The sequence below is a fragment of the Bactrocera tryoni genome, unplaced genomic scaffold, assembly GCF_016617805.1.
Source record: "Bactrocera tryoni isolate S06 unplaced genomic scaffold, CSIRO_BtryS06_freeze2 scaffold_25, whole genome shotgun sequence".
In the NCBI taxonomy this organism is placed as follows: domain Eukaryota; kingdom Metazoa; phylum Arthropoda; class Insecta; order Diptera; family Tephritidae; genus Bactrocera; species Bactrocera tryoni.
This window is the reverse complement of record NW_024395977.1, coordinates 598,554-624,962: the sequence shown is the minus strand read 5'-3', so window position 1 is coordinate 624,962 and position 26,409 is coordinate 598,554. Positions and strand designations below refer to the sequence as shown.

At 38.3% G+C, this 26,409-nt stretch overlaps 1 protein-coding gene across 2 annotated transcripts in view; it reads left to right on the top strand.

Moving 5' to 3' along the window:
* The window catches only part of LOC120780491 (ER membrane protein complex subunit 2-like), a 107,160-nt gene extending 93,210 nt beyond the window's left edge, over positions 1-13,950 (top strand). For both annotated transcript variants that reach the window (XM_040112766.1, XM_040112765.1), the window contains exons 4-5: positions 13,400-13,495; positions 13,572-13,950. In XM_040112766.1, coding sequence (XP_039968700.1) covers positions 13,400-13,495; positions 13,572-13,757 — 282 coding nt within the window. In that variant the 3' untranslated portion in view covers positions 13,758-13,950. The remainder of the gene's footprint in view (positions 1-13,399; positions 13,496-13,571) is intronic.
* The last annotated feature ends 12,459 nt before the right edge of the window (positions 13,951-26,409 follow it).

The following is a 26,409-nucleotide window of genomic DNA, read 5'->3' as shown; positions in this document are numbered from 1 at the left end:
AGCGCCCTATACACTACACCAGCAAGCTGGCGCAATCACGTGATGGTGCCAACAACTTGAAACATACACTACAAAAACATAAATTGCATGTACGTATGTATGTGAAAAAGTCGTTATGGAGGGAGACATAATTTGTGCAGGAATTATTATCGCTATTGTCTTGAAAAAAAAAACGAAAAAAATTAAAGAAAAAAGCGTGTTTGGATTAAGGATGGTTAAAAGACAAACATGAATTAGACATTTCTAAACTTTTAGGAGGATGGTGTCATGTGTAGAAGTTCACGCAAGTGTGGAAAGTTCTCTGATCGCCATTCACTTGGGAGTGGCCAGAAACGATTCTTTTACACATGGCTCAAGCAGCTCACTACTTCCGTTCTTTGACCAAGTATCCTCTGGGTAGCCTAAGAACATCCGTCCGAAGGCGAGCTAAGGTGAGAAGGCGAAACATTCCCTACAAGGGTTGTGCGCTGGGCTTGGGACCCGCCACGTAAAAAAACAATACCAATGAAAACGTTGAAACAGCCTCGGATGAGAGACCCCCCTTTTGATGACGACCATGGCAAACGGAATAAGGACTACGATTTGAGGGCATGCACCTGGAATGTCCGGACCCTTAATTGGGAAGGTGCCGCTGCGCAGCTGGTTGATGTCCTCGCAAAAATAAAGGCTGACATCACCGCCGTCCAAGAAATGCGATGGACGGGACAAGGACAGAGACGAGTAGGTCCTTGTGGCATTTACTACAGTGGCCATATAAAGGAGCGCAAGTTTGGTGTTGGATTCGTGGTAAGAGAGAGACTCCGTCGCCGAGTACTATCATTCACTCCGGTGAATGAACGTCTAGCCACAATCCGCATCAAAGCGAGGTTCTTCAACATATCGCTGATTTGCGCCCACGCCCCGACGGAAGAGAAGGACGATGTGACCAAAGATGCCTTCTATGAGCGCTTATGAGAGCTACCCCCGCCACGATATCAAAATCGTGCTTGGCGACTTTAACGCCAGGGTGGGCAAAGAAGGTATATTTGGCACTACGGTCGGTAAATTCAGCCTCCACGACGAAACATCCCCAAATGCGTTGAGGCTGATTGACTTCGCCGGGGCCCGAAATATGGTTATCTGTAGTACTAGATTCCAGCATAAGAAGATTCATCAAGCTACCTGGCTGTCTCCGGATCGAAAAACTACCAACCAGATCGATCATGTTGTGATAGATGGAAGACACGTCTCCAGTGTTTTAGATGTGCGTGCGCTCCGAGGTCCTAACATCGACTCGGACCACTATCTTGTTGCAGCTAAGATTCGCACTCGCCTCTGTGCAGCAAAAAACGTACGCCAACAAACACAAGGAAGGTTCGACGTCGAAAAGCTGCAATCACAACAGACTGCCGAACGATTTTCTACTCGGCTTGCACTCCTGCTCTCTGAGAGCACTAGTCAACAACTCGGTATAAGGGGACTGTGGGCCGGCATTTCAAATTCCATACGTACAGCTGCAACCGAAACCATTGGTTTTCGGAAAGAGCAAAAGAACAGCTGGTACGACGAGGAGTGCCGTGTCGCAGCGGAGAGAAAACAGGCTGCCTACCTCGCAACGTTACGATCGCCCACTACACGTGCGGGATGGGATAGATACCGAGAGTTGAAGAGGGAAGCGAGACGCATTTGCAGACAGAAGAAGAAAGAGGCCGAAATGCGTGAGTACGAAGAGCTTGATAAGCTGGCCGACAGGGGTAATGCTCGAAAATTCTACGAAAAAATGCGGCGGCTTACAGAAGGTTTCAAGACCGGAGCATACTCTTGTAGAACCCCCAAAGGTGATCTAGTGACCGGTGCCCAAAGCATACTTAAATTATGGAGGGAACACTTCTCCAGCCTGCTAAAAGGCAGTGAATGCACAACGCCAGGAGAAGGCGAACCCGATTCCCCAATCGACGACAATGGAGCCGACGTTCCATTGCCCGATCATGAAGAAGTTCGAATAGCAATTGCCCGCCTGAAGAACAACAAAGCAGCGGGGCCCGATGGATTGCCGGCCGAGCTATTGAAACACCGCGGCGAAGAACTGATAAGGAGCATGCATCAGCTTCTTTGTAAAATATGGTCGGACGAAAGCATGCCGAACGATTGGAATTTAAGTGTGTTATGCCCAATCCATAAAAAAGGAGACCCCACAATCTGCGCCAACTACCGTGGGATTAGCCTCCTCAACATCGCATATAAGGTTCTATCGAGCATACTGTGTGAAAGATTAAAGCCCACCGTCAACAAACTGATTGGACCTTATCAGTGTGGCTTCAGACCTGGAAAATCAACAACCGACCAGATATTCACCATACCCCAAATCTTGGAAAAGACCCGTGAAAGGAGAATCGACACACACCACCTCTTCGACGATTTCAAAGCTGCTTTCGACAGCACAAAACGGAGCTGCCTTTATGCCGCGATGTCTGAATTTGGTATCCCCTCAAAACTAATACGGCTGTATAAACTGACGTTGAGTAACACCAAAAGCTCCTTCAGGATCGGGAAGGACCTCTCCGAGCCGTTCGATACCAAACGAGGTTTCAGACAAGGCGACTCCTTATCGTGCGACTTCTTCAACCTGCTTCTGGAGAAAATAGTTCGAGCTGCAGAACTAAATAGAGAAGGTACCATCTTCTATAAGGTGTACAGCTGCTGGCGTATGCCGATGATATTGATATCATCGGCCTCAACACCCGCGCCGTTAGTTCTGCTTTCTCCAGGCTGGACAAGGAAGCACAGAAAATGGGTCTGGCAGTGAACGAGGGCAAAACGAAATATCTCCTGTCATCAAGCAAACAGTCGTCGCACTCGCGACTTGGCTCTCACGTCACTGTTGTCAGTCATAACTTTGAAGTTGTAGATAATTTCGTCTATCTTGGAACCAGCGTAAACACCACCAACAATGTCAGCCTGGAAATCCAACGCAGGATTGCTCTTGCCAACAGGTGCTACTTCGGACTGAGAAGGCAATTGAAAAGTAAAGTCCTCTTTCGACGAACAAAAGCTAAACTCTATAAGTCGCATAATTCCCGCCCTGCTATATGGTGCAGAGGCTTGGGCGATGACAGCAACCGATGAGTCGACGTTACGAGTTTTCGAGAGAAAAATTCTGCGAAAGATGTATGGTCCTTTGCGCGTTGGCCACGGCGAATATCGCATTCGATGGAACGATCTGTACGAGATATACGACGACATTGACATAGTTCAGCGAATTAAAAGATAGCGGCTACGCTGGCTAGGTCATGTTGTCCGGATGGATGAAAACACTCCAGCTCTGAAAGTATTCGACGCAATACTCGCCGGGGGAAGCAGAGGAAGACCTCCACTCCGTTGGAAGGACCAAGTGGAGAAGGACCTGGCTTCGCTTGGAGTATCCAATTGGCGCCACGTAGCGAAAAGAAGAAACGACTGGCGCGCTGTTGTTAACTCGGCTATAATCGCGTAAGTGGTGTCTACGCCAATTAAGAAGAAGAAGAAGAAGACACCACTTGCCGCCGAGTTTACAACAACGTGCCAATCATCCTCTTCTCCCGGCGGGAGAAGAAACTTGTAAAGTCTCTTCGTCCATGCCTCTGCACCAAATAGTAGGGCGGGGATGATGAGTGAATTGTAGAAATTGTTCTTTATTCATTAAGACAGGACTTTACTTCTCAATTGCCTACTCCGTCCGAAGTAGAACCAGTTAGAGTTATTCTGTGTTGAATTTCGAGGCTGACAATGTTGTTGGTGTTAATATTGGTTCCAAGATGCTCCGCCGCCGAATTTGAATGGTTCGACCGGCAATTCATCAGCCCCCCCCCCGCTTTGTTGTTATTCAAACACGTAACTGCTATTCGAACTTTTTCATGGTCGGACATTAGAACGTCCGAAATGTCATCGGTAGTGGAATCGGGTTCACAATATTCTGGTGTTATGCTTTCGCTGCCATTCGGCAGGCTGGAAAATTGTTTCCTCTATAACCCGTCTCTAGATCACCTCTGCGAGGTCTGCAAAAGTATGCTCCGATCTTGCATCTCGTTTCCCTCTTCAACTCTCAGTATCTATCCATCCGTCGACACGGCACTCCTCATCGTACCAGGTATTTTTTTCCCTTTTCCGAAACCAATGGTTTCGTTTGCAGCTGTACGTATATAAGGAGCTTAAAATGTAGTCCCACAATTCCCTTATACCGAGTTGCTGATGAGTGCTCTCAGAGAGCAGGAATGCATGTCGACTAGAAAATCGTTCGGTTGTTTGTTGTGATTGCAAGTTTCTCTATGTCGAACCTTCTTTGTGTTTGTTGACGTGCGTTTTTTGGTGCACAGAGGCGGGTGCGAATCTTGGCTGCAACAAGATAGTGGTCCGAATAGATGTAAGGACCTCAGAGCGTACGCACATCTAAAACACTGTAGACTTGTCTTCCGTCCATCACAACATGATCGATCTGGTTGGTGGCTTTTCGATCCGGAGACAGCCAAGGTATCTTGATGAATTTTTCTATGCTGTAATCTAGTACTACAGATAATCAAATTTCGGGCCCCAGCGAAGTCGATCAGCGTCAACCCATTTAGGGAAGTTTCATCGTGTACGCTGAATTTCGCGACTGTTGTGCCAAATATACCTTTTTTGCCCACCCTGGCGTTAAAGTCGCCAAGCATGATTTGGAGATCATGGCGGGGACAGCTGTCATGGGTGCACTTCAAGCGCTCATAGAAGACATCTTTGGTTACATCGTCTTTCTCCTCCGTCGGGGCGTGGGCGCAAATCAGCGATATGTTGAAGAAATTCGCTTTGATGCGGATTGTGGCTAGACGTTCATCCACCGGGGTGAATGACAGTACTCGGCGACGGAGTCTCTCTTCCACACCTAATTTTTATATGGCCGCTGTTGTAAATGCCACAAGGGCCAACTCGCCCCAGTCCTTGTCCGGCCCATCGTATTTCTTGGACGGCGATGATATCTGACGAGGATATCAAGCAGCTGGACAGCGACACTTTCCGAATTACGGGACTGGACATTCCTCACTTGCATGAAATTCTACACATGGCTTCATCCTCCAGTTTTTCTATCTCTTCATTAAGAACTTCTCTGCCACGTTTGTGTGCTAAACTATCTATATTTTTTTCTATGAGACCCCAAATCTTCTTAATATTAATTCATGCCTTCCAAGCACGTTTTCGTAGACCGCATTTATTTCCGTTGCCTATTGTTGAATATAAAGCGAATTTTCTCTACCCTTGATTTCGATGTTGATCCAAGCGTTGAATTTTGAGCTGATCCTTAGCTCTTTTCCTTTCATGTGTGACTTCACATGTTTGCCGCAAATTCTCGAACGCATTGTTGATTAAGTATTCGTGATTCGGCTCTGTCTTTCCTGCCAACTTCGTGTGGTTGATGTGAATTCGTTCCATAACCCATAACTTTTTGCCGTTGTTATAAATCCGCAGTGCACTATATCTCAAATTTTTTTTGATTACATTTACGTTTTTTTTATAATTCTTAACTTGCCGAGATACTTCCTAATTAAAGTATCGGTCTTTTTCTTGTCTGTATTTTTAATAATAGTATGGCTTAAGATTGTCTTGCTGGCTCAGATATCGTACAAATATTTATACATTTCGATTTTGTAATATCAAACTTATCAAATGACAATATAACATTATAGCGTTGCTTAAGGATTTTACAGTCAATTACATTGTCATTTTTCAAATATCTATCCTGCACTACATGGGATAATATTTTCTGAACACTTTCATTAATGACAACACAATTTAAAATTTGTAATGTACTGTACATCAAAACATCATCAATACTCCTACATATTACAATATTATTTATGCATTTGCCGGCACGATTCCGATTACTTTGGCGGAGGGGTAAAAAAACCGAATTTCCGTATAAATGGGGTATGTACGGATAGGAGAGCTTCTCCAGAGGAGGAATATCCAAAAATAATGTAAAAATTACTAATATTTTTTAAAATATTCACGATTAAAAGTTCAAAAATTTGCACTAAGAAAACATGTTATTTCTCCATGTTTCACAATTTTTTTTCACATTTTTTACTTTGTATATTTAAATACACACTCTAAGCTTTGAAATAAGCTTACATTTCACTTTTATTGTGGTATATTTTACCTAAATTTATTAATTTAAAAATCACTTAACACACTCATCGTTGAAAAGGTTAGATTGTTTACAATTATGAGGAAAACGAGCCTTGCCACATCTTAAACAGTAAATATGTAGGATTTTTAACAATTTTTCTTTGTTAGTTTTATCGCGTGATTCTTTTTTCTATATTAACTATAAAAAAATAGTTTCTACATATGTACATATATGTGTAATACGTAATTTATGTGACTGAAGTACTTTCGCGAAGTACTCCTTTCTGCGTTGGCGGCCTTCGGCCGCGCTTTAAAAAATAACCCTGGTCGAGCGAATACCCCGGGGTGACTGAAGTACTTTCGCGTAGTACTCCTTTCTGCGTTGGCAGCCTTGGCCGCGCTCTAAAAAAATAACCCTGGCCGAGCGAATACCCGGGGTGACTGAAGTACTATCGCGTAGTACTCCTTTCGGCGTTGGCGGCCTTTGGCCGCGCTCTAAAAAAAATAACCCTGGCCGAGCGAATACCCGGGGTGACTGAAGTACTATCGCGTAGTACTCCTTTCGGCGTTGGCGGCCTTTGGCCGCGCTCTAAAAAAATATCTCTGGCCGAGCGAATACCCGGGGTTACTGAAGTATTTTCGGGTAGTACTCCTTTCTGCGTTGGCGGCCTTCGGCCGCGCTCTAAAAAAAATAACCCTGGCCGAGCGAATACCCGGGGTGACTGAAGTACTTTCGCGTAGTACCCCTTTCGGCGTTGGCGGCCTTTGGCCGCGCTCTAAAAAAATAACCCTGGCCGAGCGAATACCCGGGGTGACTGAAGTACTATCGCGTAGTACTCCTTTCGGCGTTGGCGGCCTTTGGCCGCGCTCTAAAAAAATAACTTTGGCCGAGCGAATACCCGGGGTGACTGAAGTACTTTCGCGTAGTACTCCTTCCTGCGTTAAAAATAAAAAAATATATTTAGGGGTGTTGTGGAATCCAAGACTTAGCTGTCAGAATTGCCAATTCTGAATATCAATGGTGTCACAGAATCTGAATAGATTTTCGTCTTTTCGAACATACGCAAAACCAATATTCGAACCAGCTGTTTACTAATGAGACAAAACTTGCAAGTGAATACATTTGGAAGCAATCCTATTAAAGTTTTTAATGAGTTCCGAATTAAAGAAAGATTTTAAGAGATAACATATTTCGAATGAATAAAGACGCGTTTGGGTCTTAAGTTAAGTAAGGGAGGAAACTGCTTTAGAATCTTCAAAAAAATTGAATTTTTTTTGCTTAAATCTCTTAAAATGTATGGGCAGGAAGCGAAGACTTTGACGTGCGATTTCTCGGTTTTTTCATTTTTACGATTTTTGGGGCAAAGTTTATTATCTTTGGCATTAAATTATCTTCTATTTAAATTAAAAAAACTAAGAAAAGTTAAGTTTGAACATATGTTTAAACAACATAAAGTAAACTTTTTTGGATACTTTTTTTTCAAATTTTAAAATTTTTTTAGAATTTTACAATTGTTTTTGACATTTTCCTAGTTTAACTTGAACATAAGTTATTAACAAATTTGAATCTCTTTGAATTTTTTGTTTTCGATAGAAATTGCAACCTGCTTACTGCCCGCCGTCCGACAAATGCACATGCGAGATGCATCGAGCAATTGCTTCCCTAAGGCAGAATATCTAAGAATTCGTATCCAAAAAATTTTCTGTTGATGTTTAAATATATAACTATAAACCCTAGAAATTTCGCTTTAATCAATTATTTCTTTCCCTCCCAAAAAACCTCAAAAAAATCGATTTTTTAAGCCTCTAAAGCAGGCTCCCCCTTAATATCCCCATTTTTTTCAAAACTCAATAATTAAAACATTACGTGTTTTATTCTTATGTTTTCTCCTATAGAAATAAAGATAAATTAATTCGTAACAATAAAATATGTAACTTGATTTCTTAACTAGCATTTCAAATCTGTGTGCGATTATCTTCTTGCTTTGTTTCTGTCAGCAAACCCGATAAAATTGGTTTCTGTGACACCAAAAACCGATACAAATTCTGTTTCGAATATCAAACCAATAATGTCTGAATTCATGACACCTACTGCTTTTTTTGATCGGTTTCAATTCTGATTCCGACAACTATCAGATTCCACAACACCCCTGATTGACTTTTTGTTATAAAGTGGTGAAAGTGGTTATATTCTTTGGTTATTATGCACTCATATTCAAACAAAATTTAAGTTTTCGTTATAAAATTGATAAATTTTGATTATTATTTCTGTCAGCGATTTCCATTTATATTTTATATAAAGTGTTTATATTTTACGGTTATCATGCACTCTTATTACAACAAACATTGAGTTTTGGATATAAAGTAGTTATATTTTTTGGTTATTATGCACTCAAACTCATATTTTAAATATAATAATATATATATCGTCACCTAAAATACAAACCAATGAATCATAAAAAATAAATGGAAATCGCTGACAGATATAATAACCAAAAAATATAACTACTTTATATCCAAAACTTAAATTTTGTTTCAATGTGAGTGCATGATAACCAAAAAATATAACCACTTTATATCCAATATTCAAATAAAATTTAAGTTTTCGTTATAAAATTTATACATTTTGGTTATTATATCTGTCAGCGATTTCAATTTATTTTTTATGATATATTGGTTTGTATTTTAGGTGACGATATATATTATTATATTTAAAATATATTATATTTACAATTTTTTAATCAGGACTTCCTCTTTCCAACGGTATCTTCAAATCGCGGCGTCAAAGAAATCGGAATTGTGCCCATTTGCCAGCTAGCTTCTGGCCAACACTCTCTCTTATCAATGGGCATTCCACCCTGGAATCAAAACAAATTGGATAGACCTCACTTGTTTGCGTCTTACTCGCTTTTGGTTCTGTTGTAAAGCACTGATTGACAATCAATTTTATGTCAGGGCTTTTCGCAAAAATGACACAGTAGAATAGGCATTTTCGCTTTTTTAATTGTTGGGCCGCAAATACAGCAAAGCCAGCCATATTCAAAGATGTTTTTACAATTGAATGAAAATAAATATGTCGATAACAAACATACAATTTTCTATAATATAGTCAAAAAACATACTTATCCATAAAAATAAAAATATATACTTATGTTGACTTTGTTTCATAATAATTACGAAATTTACGTAAAATTGATTTTTAATTGATTTGATTCGTGTTTCAGTTGCTTACAAAATATAAAAAACTACAATCGATTAATATCTACGAGATCTCTATTCAGTATGTTCACAATGGCAAACAAGAGTTCTTTTTAGTTTTGTGACCTGCTAACTATTAGGTCTTAAATTTAAGTCAATATTTTGAGACTAACGCTAGAGACTGTGAATAGAAACTAGTCACAAATTGAGACTTTACATCAAAATGTCTCAAATAGTGACTAGAGACTGCTTACAGAATCACTAATTCTCACAAGACGTTGTTCTGATAAAATTATATCAGCAGTCGTACACCCCTATCGAGAATAATTTTCGGTTACTCAATTCAATTTCGATTTTGCATTTAGGCATCACACTCAAAGTGTCATCTTTCAACGAGTTCCTGAGTCTGGTGCTGCATCCTCGGTAATTGAATAATGACTGACTCTTTAGCATAGATAACTTGATCAGAATTTCTTTTCTTGCTCTCTCGCTTGTCAGCTGGCAGGGCATCCTGATCTGTTTTCTGAGCTGACAACAAAACACAATCATGGTGCCGTCAACCAGCAATTATAGCAGAACCAGTCAAAAACGCTACGTTTTGTATCTATGTTTTCAATTACAATTTTTTATAAAATAAAATATCAAAACTGGAAACAAACTATTAAAAATAGTTTATATATTTATAAATAATAGCATTCGACTCAGATTTTGAGTTATTTTAAGAAAATTTCAAACATATTGAACAGACTGAATTATAAAAGTTGATAATTACTACAGTATATCGATATTGGCAACCATGGGTTGTGAAAGAGCAATCAGCTGCCACGTTTCTACGGCAAAAAACCAAATGCCCTGAATTCTCACGGCATCCTACGTCAAAGAGAGAAGGAAGTAGCGTTTTTCACTGTTCACTTACATTGCGCGCCCATAAGATAGTCGTATCAGCTGAGTCGGGCCACGATTCTACGTTCTCCACTGTTTATGTTAATAGCGAAAAAGGTGGGATGCCAAAGGGGCAGCGCTATAATTACTTGACGAAATTAGTGCGAAATGAAATTTCATTGAACTGTGGAAACATATTTTGGCACAATTAACATCACGCAAGACTATAGCGCAAAACCAAATATGCCCTACGAGAAATATTTTATGATTCTAACTGCCTTTGGTGCCATGCAATGCATTTTATGTTCCAAGTCTTTTAAAGATAATAGGGAATATATCCTTAAAAGACATTTTGTTAATTTTCATTATACTATTAATTATTTAGATTAGATGCTTAATTTTAATTCCAATTTCTCACTGGGCTACTTTTTTTTCGTGCTCACCAACACAGTGACAGATCCTCTCATGCCGACCACTGATGTAGAATACGCTCTCGCTACATAAACTCCGACATAATTTGCAGATAAAGGATGGCAGATTAGCTAATATATACTACCACAAACGAAAAACAACACCTTGAACACCGTGAATTCATACAGCCTTGCGTAGTCTTCAAATATTCAAACTTGAAAGTCTGAAAAGAAGAGAGTAAACTGGTATAAATAAGGAAGTGATGTTTCTGGGCATAAATTGTCATTACCTAAACTTATGCATCAAACAATGAGACAAGTTGTCGTTGGAGTGTGCGACTGATTGTCATAGCCTCTTCACTGAACAATTAACCAGCCTTTGCTCTTTTAAAGCGCTAATTTAAATCAATTTACCGTACTACACTAATTCTTAATGGAATACAAATCGAGTTGAAAATTTAACGCAATTCTGGTTGTTGTCCACGCTGTAGATTTGGCTATGTTTATTGAAAAATAACAATTAGGTGATGAAGAAATGTTCGCAAATGTTGTAATATTAAAAAAGTTGCGTATATTCGTTTTTTATACTCTCGCAACAAAGTTGCTAAGGAGAGTATTATAGTTTTGTTCACATAACGGTTGTTTGTAAGTCCTGAAACTAAAAGAGTCAGATATAGGGTTATATATACCAAAGTGATCAGGGTGACGAGTAGAGTTGAAATCCGGATGTCTGTCTGTCCATCCATCCGTCTGTCCGTCCGTCCGTCCGTCCGTGCAAGCTGTAACTTGAGTAAAAATTGAGATATCATGATGAAACTTGGTACACGTATTTCTTGGCTCCATAAGAAGGTTAAGTTCGAAGATGGGCAAAATCGGCCAACTGCCACGCTCACAAAATGGCGAAAACCGAAAACCTATAAAGTGCCATAAATAAAGATATGAAAGTGAAATTTGGCACAAAGGATCGCATTAAGTACATATCTCGGAAACTACTATAGCTATGTCAACCAAACTCTATAGAGTCGTTTCCTTTAGGCATTTCCATATGCATTTTAAAAATAGAAGAAATCGGATAATAACAACGCCCACCTCCCATACAAAGGTTATGTTGAAAATCACTAAAAGTGCGTTAACCGACTAACAAAAAACGTCAGAAACACTAAATTTTACGAAAGAAATGGCAGAAGGAAGCTGCACCTAGGCTTTTTTTAAAAATCGAAAATGGGCGTGGCGTCGCCCACTTGTGGACGAAAAACCATATCTCAGGAACTACTCCACCGATTTCAATGAAATTCGGTATATAATATTCTCTTAACACCCTGATGACATGTACAAAATATGGTGAAATCGGTTCACAACCACGCCTTCTTCCAATATAACGCTATTTTGAATTCCTTCTGATGCTTTCTCTGTATAATATCGGGTGATTTTTTTGAGGTTAGGATTTTCATGCATTAGTATTTGACAGATCACGTGGGATTTCAGACATGGTGTCAAAGAGAAAGATGCTCAGTATGCTTTGACATTTCATCATGAATAGACTTACTAACGAGCAACGCTTGCAAATCATTGAATTTTATTACCAAAATCAGTGTTCGGTTCGAAATGTGTTTCGCGCTTTACGTCCGATTTATGGTCTACATAATCGACCAAGTGAGCAAACAATTAATGCGATTGTGACCAAGTTTCGCACTCAGTTTACTTTATTGGACATTAAACCAACCACACGAATGCGTACAGTGCGTACAGAAGAGAAAAAATGCACTGTTTGGTGTGGTTTGTACGCTGGTGGAATCATTGGACCGTATTTTTTCAAAGATGCTGTTGGACGCAACGTTACGGTGAATGGCGATCGCTATCGTTCGATGCTAACAAACTTTTTGTTGCCAAAAATGGAAGAACTGAACTTGGTTGACATGTGGTTTCAACAAGATGGCGCTACATGCCACACAGCTCGCGATTCTGTGGCCATTTTGAGGGAAAACTTCGGAGAACAATTCATCTCAAGAAATGGACCCGTAAGTTGGCCACCAAGATCATGCGATTTAACGCCTTTAGACTATTTTTTGTGGGGCTACGTCAAGTCTAAAGTCTACAGAAATAAGCCAGCAACTATTCCAGCTTTGGAAGACAACATTTCCGAAGAAATTCGGGCTATTCCGGCCGAAATGCTCGAAAAAGTTGCCCAAAATTGGACTTTCCGAATGGACCACCTAAGACGCAGCCGCGGTCAACATTTAAATGAAATTATCTTCAAAAAGTAAATGTCATGAACCAATCTAACGTTTCAAATAAAGAACCGATGAGATTTTGCAAATTTTATGCGTTTTTTTTTTTTTAAAAGTTATCAAGCTCTTAAAAAATCACCCGATATATACATTAGGAACCATTATGACTTTATCATGCGAGAGTATAAAATGTTCGGTGACACCCGAACTTAGCCCTTCCTTACTTGTTAATAAAGCTGGTTGTTAAAACGAATCGCTTTCGCTATTGTAGCGGCCAGTTTAGGCACATAAGCCCAGACTTTCCATAATTGATTGCTTATAACTTATTTTTTGTAATAAACATTGGCTCCGTTCAAAAATATGTGTTGTTTTTTAAATCGTTTTATATTTATCGCCTCGATTCAAAGTTTGTTTCGAGAACTTTATGTATGCGGACACTTTATTAAAAACGTCTTCGCTTTTAGTGATTATAGTGTCAAGAAGCTGCTGATCCTTGACGAAGCGTTAGCAGCAAAGTGTATTTATTTTTCATTTATCTGATATCATTTTGTATTTTATTTATTTTAGGGTGGAATGGAGAATGTGGAAATCGCTCGAATATACTATTCCCAAGCCTTGAAATTAAATCCAAATAATTTGCGTGCATTATATGGTTTATATTTGGTAAGTTTGATATGTCATAATAGATCGACTATATATCTGAATGTGTATGTATGTATATGCTTGTTATGTTTTCCAGTGTTGCAGTTACATTACCAATTCTCGCGCCTTGGGGTCGAAGCGCAAAGAGGCTCAAAAAATGGGGCAATGGGCGTTGGAGAGTGCAGGCGTGCGAACAATTACGTCATCGAAAATTCCTAGCAACGATAAATTAGTTTCAAGTCTAGAATGTGCATTGGGTAGCTTAGATATTAAATCTAATTGACATTATCCTAAACCATTGTTGTAAAATGTATAAAAGATTATATTAATGGTCATCCTATTTGATTTATCTTCTAATACTATAAAAATATACGTTAAAATTTTAGTGCATTTACTATGCTTAAAGATACATAATCATAACCAATTTATGTACAGTGGACCAATAAAGTTTACATACACCTAGTTCTTTTAAATTACGACACGTTTATTTGTTTTAAAATGAATAAATTTTGTAGTTTTTTCTATCCATTTCAAAAGATGTATATTTAACATTAAATATAGAATATCAAAATATTTTTTTTTTACACTAATAAAAAAAATTAATGCTAAAGCCTAAATTAGCATAATTTGGTATCAAAAAAGTTTACGTACACTAATGATATATAAATCAAAAGTAATTACAATACTTTTAGTGGCTTTTGGCCTACATTTTGTTGCTATAATTGTCCCCTTGTCCATCAAGCTACCTGGCTGTCTCCGGATCGAAAAACTACCAACCAGATCGATCATGTTGTGATAGATGGAAGACACGTCTCCAGTGTTTTAGATGTGCGTGCGCTCCGAGGTCCTAACATCGACTCGGACCACTATCTTGTTGCAGCTAAGATTCGCACTCGCCTCTGTGCAGCAAAAAACGCACGCCAACAAACACAAGGAAGGTTCGACGTCGAGAAGCTGCAATCACAACAGACAGCCGAACGGTTTTCTACTCGGCTTGCACTCCTGCTCTCTGAGAGCACTAGTCAACAACTCGGTATAAGGGAACTGTGGGACGGCATTTCAAATTCCTTACGTACAGCTGCAACCGAAACCATTGGTTTCCGGAAAGAGCAAAAGAACAGCTGGTACGACGAGGAGTGCCGTGTCGCAGCGGAGAGAAAACAGGCTGCCTACCTCGCCACGTTACGATCGACCACTACACGTGCGGGATGGGATAGATACCGAGAGTTGAAGAGGGAAGCGAGACGCATTTGCAGACAGAAGAAGAAAGAGGCCGAAATGCGTGAGTACGAAGAGCTTGATAAGCTGGCCGACAGGGGTAATGCTCGAAAATTCTACGAAAAAATGCGGCGGCTTACAGAAGGTTTCAAGACCGGAGCATACTCTTGTAGAACTCCCAAAGGTGATCTAGTCACTGATGCCCAGAGCATAGTTAAATTATGGAGGGAACACTTCTCCAGCCTACTGAATGGCAGTGAACGCACAACACCAGGAGAAGGCGAACCCGATTCCCCAATCGATGACGATGGAGCAGACGTTCCATTACCCGACCATGAAGAAGTTCGAATAGCAATTGCCCGCCTCAAGAACAACAAAGCGGCAGGGGCCGACGGACTACCGGCCGAGCTATTCAAACACGGCGGCGAAGAACTAATAGGGAGCATGCATCAGCTTCTTTGTAAAATAGGGTCGGACGAGAGCATGCCCAACGATTGGAATTTAAGTGTGCTATGCCCAATCCATAAAAAAGGAGACCCCACAATCTGCGCCAACTACCGTGGGATTAGCCTCCTCAACATCGCATATAAGGTTCTATCGAGCGTATTGTGTGAAAGATTAAAGCCCACCGTCAACAAACTGATTGGACCTTATCAGTGTGGCTTCAGACCTGGAAAATCAACAACCGACCAGATATTCACCATGCGCCAAATCTTGGAAAAGACCCGTGAAAGGAGAATCGACACACACCACCTCTTCGTCGATTTCAAAGCTGCTTTCGACAGCACGAAAAGGAGCTGCCTTTATGCCGCGATGTCTGAATTTGGTATCCCCTCAAAACTAATACGGCTGTGTAAACTGACGTTGAACAACACCAAAAGCTCCGGATCGGGAAGGACCTCTCCGAGCCGTTCGATACCAAACGAGGTTTCAGACAAGGCGACTCCCTATCGTGCGACTTCTTCAACCTGCTTGTGGAGAAAATAGTTCGAGCTGCAGAACTAAACAGAGAAGGTACCATCTTCTTTAAGAGTGTACAGCTGCTGGCGTATGCCGACGATATTGATATCATCGGCCTCAACACCCGCGCTGTTAGTTCTGCTTTCTCTAGGCTGAACAAGGAAGCACAGAAAATGGGTCTGGTAGTGAACGAGGGCAAAACGAAATATCTCCTGTCATCAAACAAACAGTCGTCGCACTCGCGACTTGGCTCTCACGTCAATGTTGACGATCATAACTTTGAAGTCGTAGATAATTTCAGCTATTTAGGAACCAGCATTAACACCACTAATAATGTCAGCCTGGAAATCCAACGCAGGATTGCTCTAGCCAACAGGTGCTACTTCGGACTGAGTAGGCAATTGAAAAGTAAAGTCCTCTCTCGACGAACAAAAGCTAAACTCTATAAGTCGCTCATAATTCCCGTCCTGCTATATGGTGCAGAGGCTTGGGCGATGACAGCAACCGATGAGTCGACGTTACGAGTTTTCGAGAGAAAAATTCTGCGAAAGATTTATTGTCCTTTGCGCATTGGCCACGGCGAATATCGCATCCGATGGAACGATCTGTACGAGATATACGACGACATTGACATAGTTCAGCGAATTAAAAGACAGCGGCTACGCTGGCTAGGTCATGTTGTCCGGATGGATGAAAACACTCCAGCTCTGAAAGTATTCGACGCAATACTCGCCGGGGGAAGCAGAGGAAGACCTCCACTCCGTTGGAAGGACCAAGTGGAGAAGGACCTGGCTTCGCTTGGAATATCCAATTGGCGCCACGCAGCGAAAAGAAGAAACGACTGGCGCGCTGTTGTTAACTCGGCTATAATCGCGTAAGCGGTGTCTACGCCAATTAAGAAGAAGAAGAATTGTCCCTAGACATCGATGTTTGCTCCCCACTCGATTTCTAGTATTATTTCCGCATATTTTGACCCAATAAGTTGATGATCCATTTTTTTGCCTTATTTTGAAGAAATTCGATGTTCTCGAATAGGGATTTCAAAAAAGCTCCAGATATTTTGAATAGCATTAATGTATGGTGATTGCTGAAGCTATGGATTTACATATTTTTAACTCTTAGAGTAACGTTTCTGGTTGCGAAATTACTTTTGTCGGTACTTCATTTACTTCCATCATAATTGCTTTAAAGATGCTTCAATCAACTTTTGTGTGTGATATTGTGGTGGAGGTGCAAGAAAAATGTCTTTGTAAGCTTCGTGTACTTCCTATTTTTAATTCCAGTATGCCCTTCGATAGAATGTTGAAGAATTATTTTGAATTACTGCATTCGATATCTATATTTCCATTTGAAAAAGATAATATAAAGCCAAACTACTATGACCAGTTTGCAATCTTACTCTGTATAATTTTGTCGTTTTGATCACTATCTTGTTACGTATTATAATTCCTTTTCCTCTTATGATGTTGTACACATTTTTTAGTGTTTCATCTTTTTGGACTCTTAAAAATTTCAACTTAGGAGGTAGCTCGTTGTTGATTTTGAATATTTCCTCTTTTGGAAACTCGTGAGCAGATTCACCAGAGGTATATCAATATATTAGAAATTATCTACAACAATATTTTAAAACATAAATAATTTATCACATAAACATTTGGAAATATAAAACAATAACACCAACTTAAAAAACATTCAATTAATTTTTGCGCAAAAATTCTCCTCCGCACATCTAAAGTGGATATCAGCTGTTTCTGTCGCACGGCAAACCAGCTGTTTACGCAGAGTTGTAGGTGATCAGTGACACTACATTATCTGCGCGTACAGTCGGCAAGGCAGTTTCTTTTACTTAACGTAACCATAATTTAATAAGATCGTGATGGACATACAAACCCCGCCTCCCGGTGGGGGAACCGAATGTAACCAAATAGGTATGTGGCTCGAACGCATTAAGAAAATAGAAACATTGAACAATGAATTGAGAAATGAAAGTATCGCATTTTAAACTTCAAACGAAAAACTTCAAAACGAAAGGCTAAAGAAATCGCAAACAAAATATACTTGTACAAATGAAACGTCTTCTTCTTCATCAAAATCGACCTTTGTAGCCGAAACAGACGAAGAAGATCTCGAAAAAAAAACAAATGGTCTATTAAAACAAAAGTAGGGAAAGTAAGAAACGCAAAGAAGATTCTTCACCGGATGTAACATTGAAGTCTCCGAGTCCGGATGAAGCAGCAGAAGGTGAAATAGCTACAAAAGTAAGTAATCGCCCTCCGCCAATTATAATATCGGGAAATTTTAACTATCCCTTGAACGCATAAACGCAGATGTTAAAAAATCTTACACACTCAAGCTCACTGGCCCAAGTTCCTGTAAAATAAATCTTTCAGATAGTTCTGATTATAGAATACTTACAAGGGAATTAAACGAATCGAAAATTCCTTGATACTAGTACGAGGACAAGCAATTCCGTGATATACGCGTAATGGTAAAAGACCTTCATCGCTCATGTGAGCCTGAAAGTATTGCCACAGATCTTCAAAAGCAAGGGTTTAAAGTTACGAAGGTCTTAAACAAACTTCAATATAAAACAAAAATCCGTTAAATATGTTTATAGTATGCTTCGAATCTACAGAAAACATTAAGAAGATCTACGAAATCAAACATATTTTAAATTCTGTCATTAAGCTCGACCCCATCAAGCCATCGAATCTTGTGCCGCAGTGTAAATCCTGTCAGGCGTTCGTTCACACTAGAAGCTTTTGTTGTTAACCACCGAGGTGCGTGAAGTGCGCCGGAAGTCATACAACTCTAAGCTGCACAAAACTTGCCGAACTAACGCCAAAATGCTGTAACTGATAATGATGTGAACTGGCAAAGCAACTTCAAAAAATTAAAAACTTAAGTACAACCGCTTCCACTGCGCCTCAGACTCAAGTGACTAATGTAAATCATCAATCTGGAAAGCCCTCATTTGCCAGCATAACTAAAGGTGCTAATAAAGTAAAAAAATACAAATGCAATTGGCGATATTACCGGTAATTTTTCATTAATTCTCAACAAGCTTAATAAGCTAGAAGAACAAAATAGACTTACCCACAAACGTCTTACTCAACTGGAGCGACAGCAAATCGAAAGTAAGGCGCAAAAATTAAACCGATAAAAATTATGACCTGAAATGCAAATGGCTTGCTCAAACGTAGTAAAGAATTAGAGACATACTCCATGTTGAAAAAATTGATATTTATATCAGAAACTCATTTTACAAATGAGACTTTCGTTAGATTCAAAAACTACAAGACGTATTGCTCGAACCACCCAAATTACAATGCGAGAGGAGGGAGTGCCATAATTATCAGAGATAATATTCCCCACTACGAAGAAATTAATATAAGTGTCCCAGAATTCCAAACCACGTACATATCGGTTGAATCTAGTTTCGGAAAAATAAGTATTACCGCAATATATAGCCCACCTAGATACAATATCGAAATGGAATTGTACACAGAACTTATGTATATTAAAACATCATGGGAAATTCATCATGAGTGGTGATTTTAACTCGAAACACTCCCAATGGGATTCAAGAGTTACGACACCGAAAGGGAGAGAGCTATTTAAAGCTGTTATGGCCACTGGATGCGACTTCATGTCTACTGGCAAGCCGACTTACTGGCCTTCCGACACAATAAACTTACCTGACTTGATCGACTTTTTCACCACTCGACAAATATCCAAGACCTTCATTACCATGGAATTCGGAGATATTGAGAAGCCTCGTCATATCGTGCAATCTCACTGTCGCCTATTTTGTCCAAACTACTTCAAGTTGAAAGAAGACTTCTGTACGCAATTGGAGAAAAGGGCCTTATACCGATTCATCAATTTGGATTTAGATCGCAACATTTCACAATCGATCAGGTTCATCGAATAACAGATATAACAGAAGATGTGATGGAAAGAACAAAATTGCATAGCTGTTTCTCTTGACTTATCCCAGGCGCTCGATAGAGTATGACATACATGGCTTACTTCATAAATTAAGACTTCTCTTTCCACAGCATCTAAGTGAACTATTTGCCTCTGACCTGAGTAACCGCTACTTCAGAATAAAGCAGGGACAATCATATACTAAGTTACAGCCAATAAAAACGGGTGTACCCTAAGGAAGTATCCTGGGGCCACTCTTATACATTTTGTTTACTAGCGATATGCCTACGCCCCCAAACTGCACAATCGCCACATTTGCAGATTTGTAATGATGTAGGTCATTACTACTGGTAAAAATGTAGTAGAGTCGTCGAACAGAATGCAGTCTTCAATTTACCTATGTAATTATAGAATGGACACAAAACTGGAGCATTACTCTAAACGAGTTGAAGTCTATACACAAAGTCTATATACAAAGGTGCCTTATATATTGGAAGGATTGAAGCAATCCCGTACTCGTTAAAGTGGAAGAGGCACATCCAAAGAAAAGTTGCAGAACTAAAACTAAAAACAACAAAATAAACTGGTTAATCGGCAAGAAATCACCCCTAACAACCTTAAATAAAATCCTAGTCTGCAATCAGACGTTAAAGCCCATTATTCATCGAAGCAGTGCAAAGATTCCAAAACAAATTACTGCTAAAAATTGAAAATGCCCCTTGGTATATACGAAATTCAGATCTACATCGTGATCTTCACATAAAAATGATTCGGAAAGTCATTCAGGAAACGGCATCGAAACATGGCACAAGGTTACAAATCACGTAAACTCTGAAGGCCGACAACTAGGAGAGACTAGAAATGGCAGGCGCAGATTGAAAAGTATAACGTTTCATGACCTTCTAAGTAAATAACAAATATTATAATATTTAGTTTTTGAAAAAACTTCTTAATAGAGCTTTTATTGTTTTGTCACTAGTTGCAATTTGAATGAAATGTAAAACCATATCTTTGTTACGTTTCATTAACAAAAAAAATATATATACAGTGGACCAATAAAGTTTACATACACCTAGTTCTATAAAATTACGACACGTTTATTTGTTTCAAAATGAATAGATTTTGTTGTTTTTTTCTATCCATTTCAAGATATGTATATTTAACATTAAATATAGCATATCAATAAATTTTTTTTACACAAATTAAAAAAATTAATGCTAAATCTTAAAATGCGCCTAATTCATATAAAAAAAGTTTGCGTATACCAATGATTATTTATATAAATTAAAAGTAATTACAATAGTTTTAGCGGTTTTTGGGCCACATTTTGTTGCAATTATTGTCCCTAGACGTCGACGTATGCTTCCTGCATATTTTGACCCAATAAGTCGATGATCCATTTTTTTGGCCTTATTTTGAAGAAATTCGATGTTTTCGAATACAATTTTCCAAAAAGTTCCAGATATTTTGAATAGAATTAATGTCTGGTGATTGCTGAAGCTATGGATTTACATATTTTTAATTCCATAACAACCATTCACGTCCAAGATAAGTTGTGTGTTTTGGGTCGTTATCCTGTTGTAAATAGAAGTGGCTGCTATTAATAGCCGATTTAAGCACACTTAAAATTAGAAGCTTTGGGGATGTTCGATCAAGCAAATAACTGTGGCAATATTGCAACCTTGATGTTTTTTTGCAGATACTCAGCTGATACTTAAACAAATATTTTTCGCGGCGTGCAGGTGCATTGAAGAAGGGAAATTTAAGAAGTCTTAAAAATGAATTTTTAATCAATTTAACAGTGGATAACTTGGTGGATAGTGAGTGTAGTTTGCTTCTTAAATACAAAAAAGCAAGGAAACAAAGTTTTTTGCGTTAAAAAGTGGCTTATGACTGAAATTTTAAAGAAGAGGGCAATAGTAAATCGCAAAACTTCTTTAAAAAAATTCGATTTTATCCTCTAGATATATATTTATCACATTTTCGGATGTCTCGTGAAACATAATGATAATAATTAGTTATAAACAAAAATAAAGAGTGATTTCGCTTGCCTCATTTTTCCATCATTAATTTTGTTGATGGCGATTTTGTCACTTTTGCGCGCAAGAAATGTCAAAATTTGAGTTGCTCGAACGTTTGACATTTGCAAAAGTTGCTACATTTTTGCGTCGAATATGATGCTTTGCAATATTGCCGCAGTGATTAAGACGCGAACATCCCCTTTTTCTTAAAATTTTCAGATACATATGCTTATCCATTTTTTCCCAAAAAAAGTCCAAATGTCCAACTTCAGATGCAGCCATATACCCCCAAACCATAACATTACTCCTACCGTGCTTTATCGTTGGCAATACATTTTTTCCTTTCGACTCTACATTGATCTTTCTCCACACTTTTCATGATCTATTCGAACCAAATATATTAAATTTTGATTCGTGAACACAATGTTTTCCCAAAATCAATACGGTTTGTTTAAATATTGTTAAGCAACCGCCGACTTCTTCTTTTTATTAACCTTACTTATGTATGGCTTCCGATGTGCGATTCGTCTATGAAAACCAGCACTATTCAACACATTCCCTACTGTTTGGGGATTTATTTTTTTTGAGCATTTTAAGAAAAAGATTTAAATTTTAAGTGTCCTTAAATCGGCTATTAATAGCAGCCACTTCTATTTACAACAAGATAACGACCCAAAACACACGTGTTATCTTGTACGTGAATGGTTGTTATGGAATTAAAAATAACTCCATAGGTCCCGCAATCACCATACATTAATCCTATTCAAAATATCTGGGGCCCCATTCTGGGGGCCTATTCTGTAACTCGATTCGAAAAAAAATTTACTCGAATTCGGATTTTTTTGTATTCCGTAACTCGATTTTCGGATTTTCAAGCCAATTTTCGAATAAAATATTCGTTAGCTTTTGAGTTGTAGAAAGCAAAAACGAAAATTGTACGTATTTATTCTGGCACAACTTTCGCATAATAATAAAATAGATCCGAATTTCGAATAGAATACATTTACGAATCGAGATACAGAATAGGGCCCCTGGAACTTTTTTGAAAACCGTATTCGAGAACAACGAAATTCATCAAAATAAGGCCAAAAAGCTGGATCATGGACTTAGTGGGTCAAAATATCCGGAAGTAATACTAGTATTTTGGAGTATTTTGAGTGGGGAGCATACATCGATGTCTAGAGACAATAATAGCAACAAAATGTAGGCCAAAAACCGCTAAAAGTATTGTAATTACTTTTGATTTAATAAATAATCATTAGTGTACGTAAACTTTTTTGATATAAATTATGCTCATTTGAAGCTTTAGCATTAATTTTTTTTTAGTGTAAAAAAAAAATATTTTGATATGCTATATTTAATGTTAAATGTACATCTTTTGAAATGGATAGAAAAAAACTAGAAATAAACGTGTCGTAATTTAATAGAACTAGGTGTATGCAAACTTTATTGGTCCACTGTATTTGGTGATTAACGTTCTGAGACTGGGTTCACGGCTTGGTTTCATGGTCATGGTCTATTATTCAAATTTAATTCTATACTCCCCCAACATGTTGCAACAGAATTATGCTTACCTAACGGTTGTTTGTAACACTAATTTGAGATAGATATATGCCCGATTTGTGAAATTTGTGAGTCCATACTTTAGTTGTGCTTAAGATAAAATAGGAAAAATGTGTTTACAGTTCATAATTAAGTTAAGTTTTGAATTTTCAGTTATTTGTGAAAAGAAGAATAATAAGAAATTATATTTTGTGAAAAAATATGAGCACAAAACCAAGTGGTACATCTAATTTGCCTTATACGACTCAATTATGTATACATTTCTTTTAGGAATCATGCACTATCGCCAGAACAAATGTTTTTGTTTACATTGCGCTTTTATGCTACGGGAAGTACATATGTTGAGGACAGTGGGAGATTGATTTGGAGTATCTAAAAGTACGGTATCAAGAGTTATAACATATTATATAAAATAATTTCTCCAGGTAAAGAAAGTCCAAAAAACTACTTCTCTCAAAATCTTTTTATATACAGTTGGGGAAGATAGATGTAGAGCTATTTCGTAATAGACAAGGTATATTTTCCATCAACGTCCAGACGTTATGTGATAGTAATCTCCACATCATAGACATCGTTGCACTGTGGCCTGGATCAACGCATGATGCTACTATTTTCGTTAATTTCGGAAACTATTACGGCAATTACATCATTGTCATAACAGTTAACAATTTTTTTTGATGGTGGTCCTCCTCCAGTTAAATAAAGAGATCTTTAATCCTCTGCAGCTCGCTTTTTGTCCCCTTTTTTCAGATTAAGATACTATTTCTTCAATGTTTTTCACTGAACACTTTGAATTAAAATCATCTCCGATACGCTTACATGCGACATCTTTCTTAGCGTTCGAGCAAGTGTCCGTCCGCTTGCACTCGATGATAGCTTTATACTTTTCCACCAGTTCCAATAGGTGCTCCGACTCGCTAGCGGTGAAATTCGGTGTTCTTTTGTTGTTTTCATCCATTTTCGATATAATTTTCGTTGCAAATTTATGTATTGCCTGTTATAATTTAAATATTTTTATGGATGACATTTGTAAAACATGTGTCATAATAAAATTTAATAGAAATTAAGCATTGACTGTGAAACGCAAACGACTACTCAGTCTGCAACAACTCTTACCTAAGATTTTATTTGGGCACAACCTAAGTATGGACTGTGAAACCAGGCAATAGAGCGTCTTTTGAAGTAGGCAGTGCATAGACGGCATATATTATCGTATATGTAAATACGCAAATAAGCATATTAGCAAAAATAGGGAAAGTGTTGTTGAGTGAGGTGTGATCGGATTCGGCAAACTAAGAAGCAAAGAAGGAGTGCGGGATAATAATAGCCGAAACAGCCAAAAACGTAGACCCATGGCCCGTGTCAGCTGATACGACCTATCTTATGGGCGCGCAGTGTAAGTATTTCAAAGCAACAATAAAAATAAAGTCAAGAACAAATACGCAAGTACTAATATGCCTTAACCCATTAAAGGCGACTGTGTATTTAAATACCTGAGAAGAAACTGCTCATATAAAGAGTTTTCTTTAGATATTCACATGTCTCTTATTCTATATATTGATTGCATATATAATACAATACGAGTAGACTGGATATGTATATACAAGGTTTTCCAATAAGAGCGGCATGATTCCTTAAATATGAGAAAACACTAATCGTTAAGGAAATTGAAATTCAAATTTATTTAATGGGAAATACACTCAATACAATTAAGTTTTGAGCATAATATCATTCAAATGGCCTCCACGACTTCTTTTGCAGGAACGAATTCGACTGACCCAATCTTTGAGTACTTTTTCCACAAAATCAAATCGTATATCCTGAATCACACCTTCAATATTGACTTCAAAAGCTTGAAAAGAGTCTGGTTTATTGCCAAATACCAATGACTTCTAATGACCCCACAAGAAGTAGTCTAATGACGTAAAATCACAACGTTTTGGAAGTCATTCAATGTCACAATATCTTGAATCTCCAAACTTGTTCGCAATAATTTTGAGTTGTTGTACTTTCTTTGTGCTACTGGCTTTCTTGGAACAAATGCTTTCAAGATCAACTTTTTCCTAGAAAAAATTGGTTATCATCGATCTATACCGATTTCCATTGACAGTAACGACGCCACCAGCTTAATTTCGAAAAAAGTACGGACCGATGATGATTCCACCAGACCAGGAATCATATAAATTATTAGTTGTGGATTTTCTTTACACCAGAATCGACATTTTTATTTTATTTACCGCACTCAGATGATAGTGAGCCTCATCGGAGAAGATGTTTTTCTTACAAAAATCGTTATCGTTTTCAAGTTGTTCCAGGTGCAAACTCAGCAAATTCATGGTGCTCCAATGGCTTCAGTCCTTGAGTGAGAACAATTTTATATGGATGCAAGGCCAAATCCTTTCTCAAAATTCTCCAGGTTGTGGTTTGAGATAGTCCCAATTATTGAGAACGTCTTTCAATTGACATCAATCGTTCTTTAGCTGTGTAGTGATCAATTCTTATGAGAAACATTCTGTCATATATTTACTTGTTTTGAAGAGCTGAAAAATCGGAGAAGACTGGTATAAATAAACTATTTAAACAATGGAAGGAAAATTATTTGAGGTTAGTAAACATTTCAATTAGTAGATGGGATAGTTGTAGTGAAAGGTTTAGCGGTATTGCAGCACACACAATACTCATATTGCTCATATTCTAATAAATGTTAAAAATTTGTCTTTGACAGTCTTCAGAAGGTTAAGCAGTCACCTTCACCACTACTAGCAGCACCTTATAGCCGAAACAGCCAAAAACGTAGACCCGTGGCCCGTGTCAGCTGATACGACCTATCTTATGGGCGCGCAGCGAAACAGCGAGAAACACTACTCCCTTCTCTCTTTGCCGTAGGATGCCGTAGGAATCCACGGCATTTGGGTTTTTGCCGTAGAAACGTGTCAGCTGATTGCTCTCTCACAACGCAGGGTTGCCAATCTCTATACACTGTAGTAAATATAAAAGTTATCTTCAATATGTTTGAAATTTCCTTAAACTAACTCAAAATCAGAGACGAATCCTATTATTTTTAAATATATAAACTAAATTTAATAGTTTGTTATCAGATTTGATATTTTATATTATGAAAAATTGTAATTTAAAATTTAGATGTGTACAAAACTATATATGCGTACTGAGCAATGGCAACATTGTTCAAATGAAAACAAAGAAAGATTGCTGATTTCTACGTTTTTACCACGGGCAAAGGAA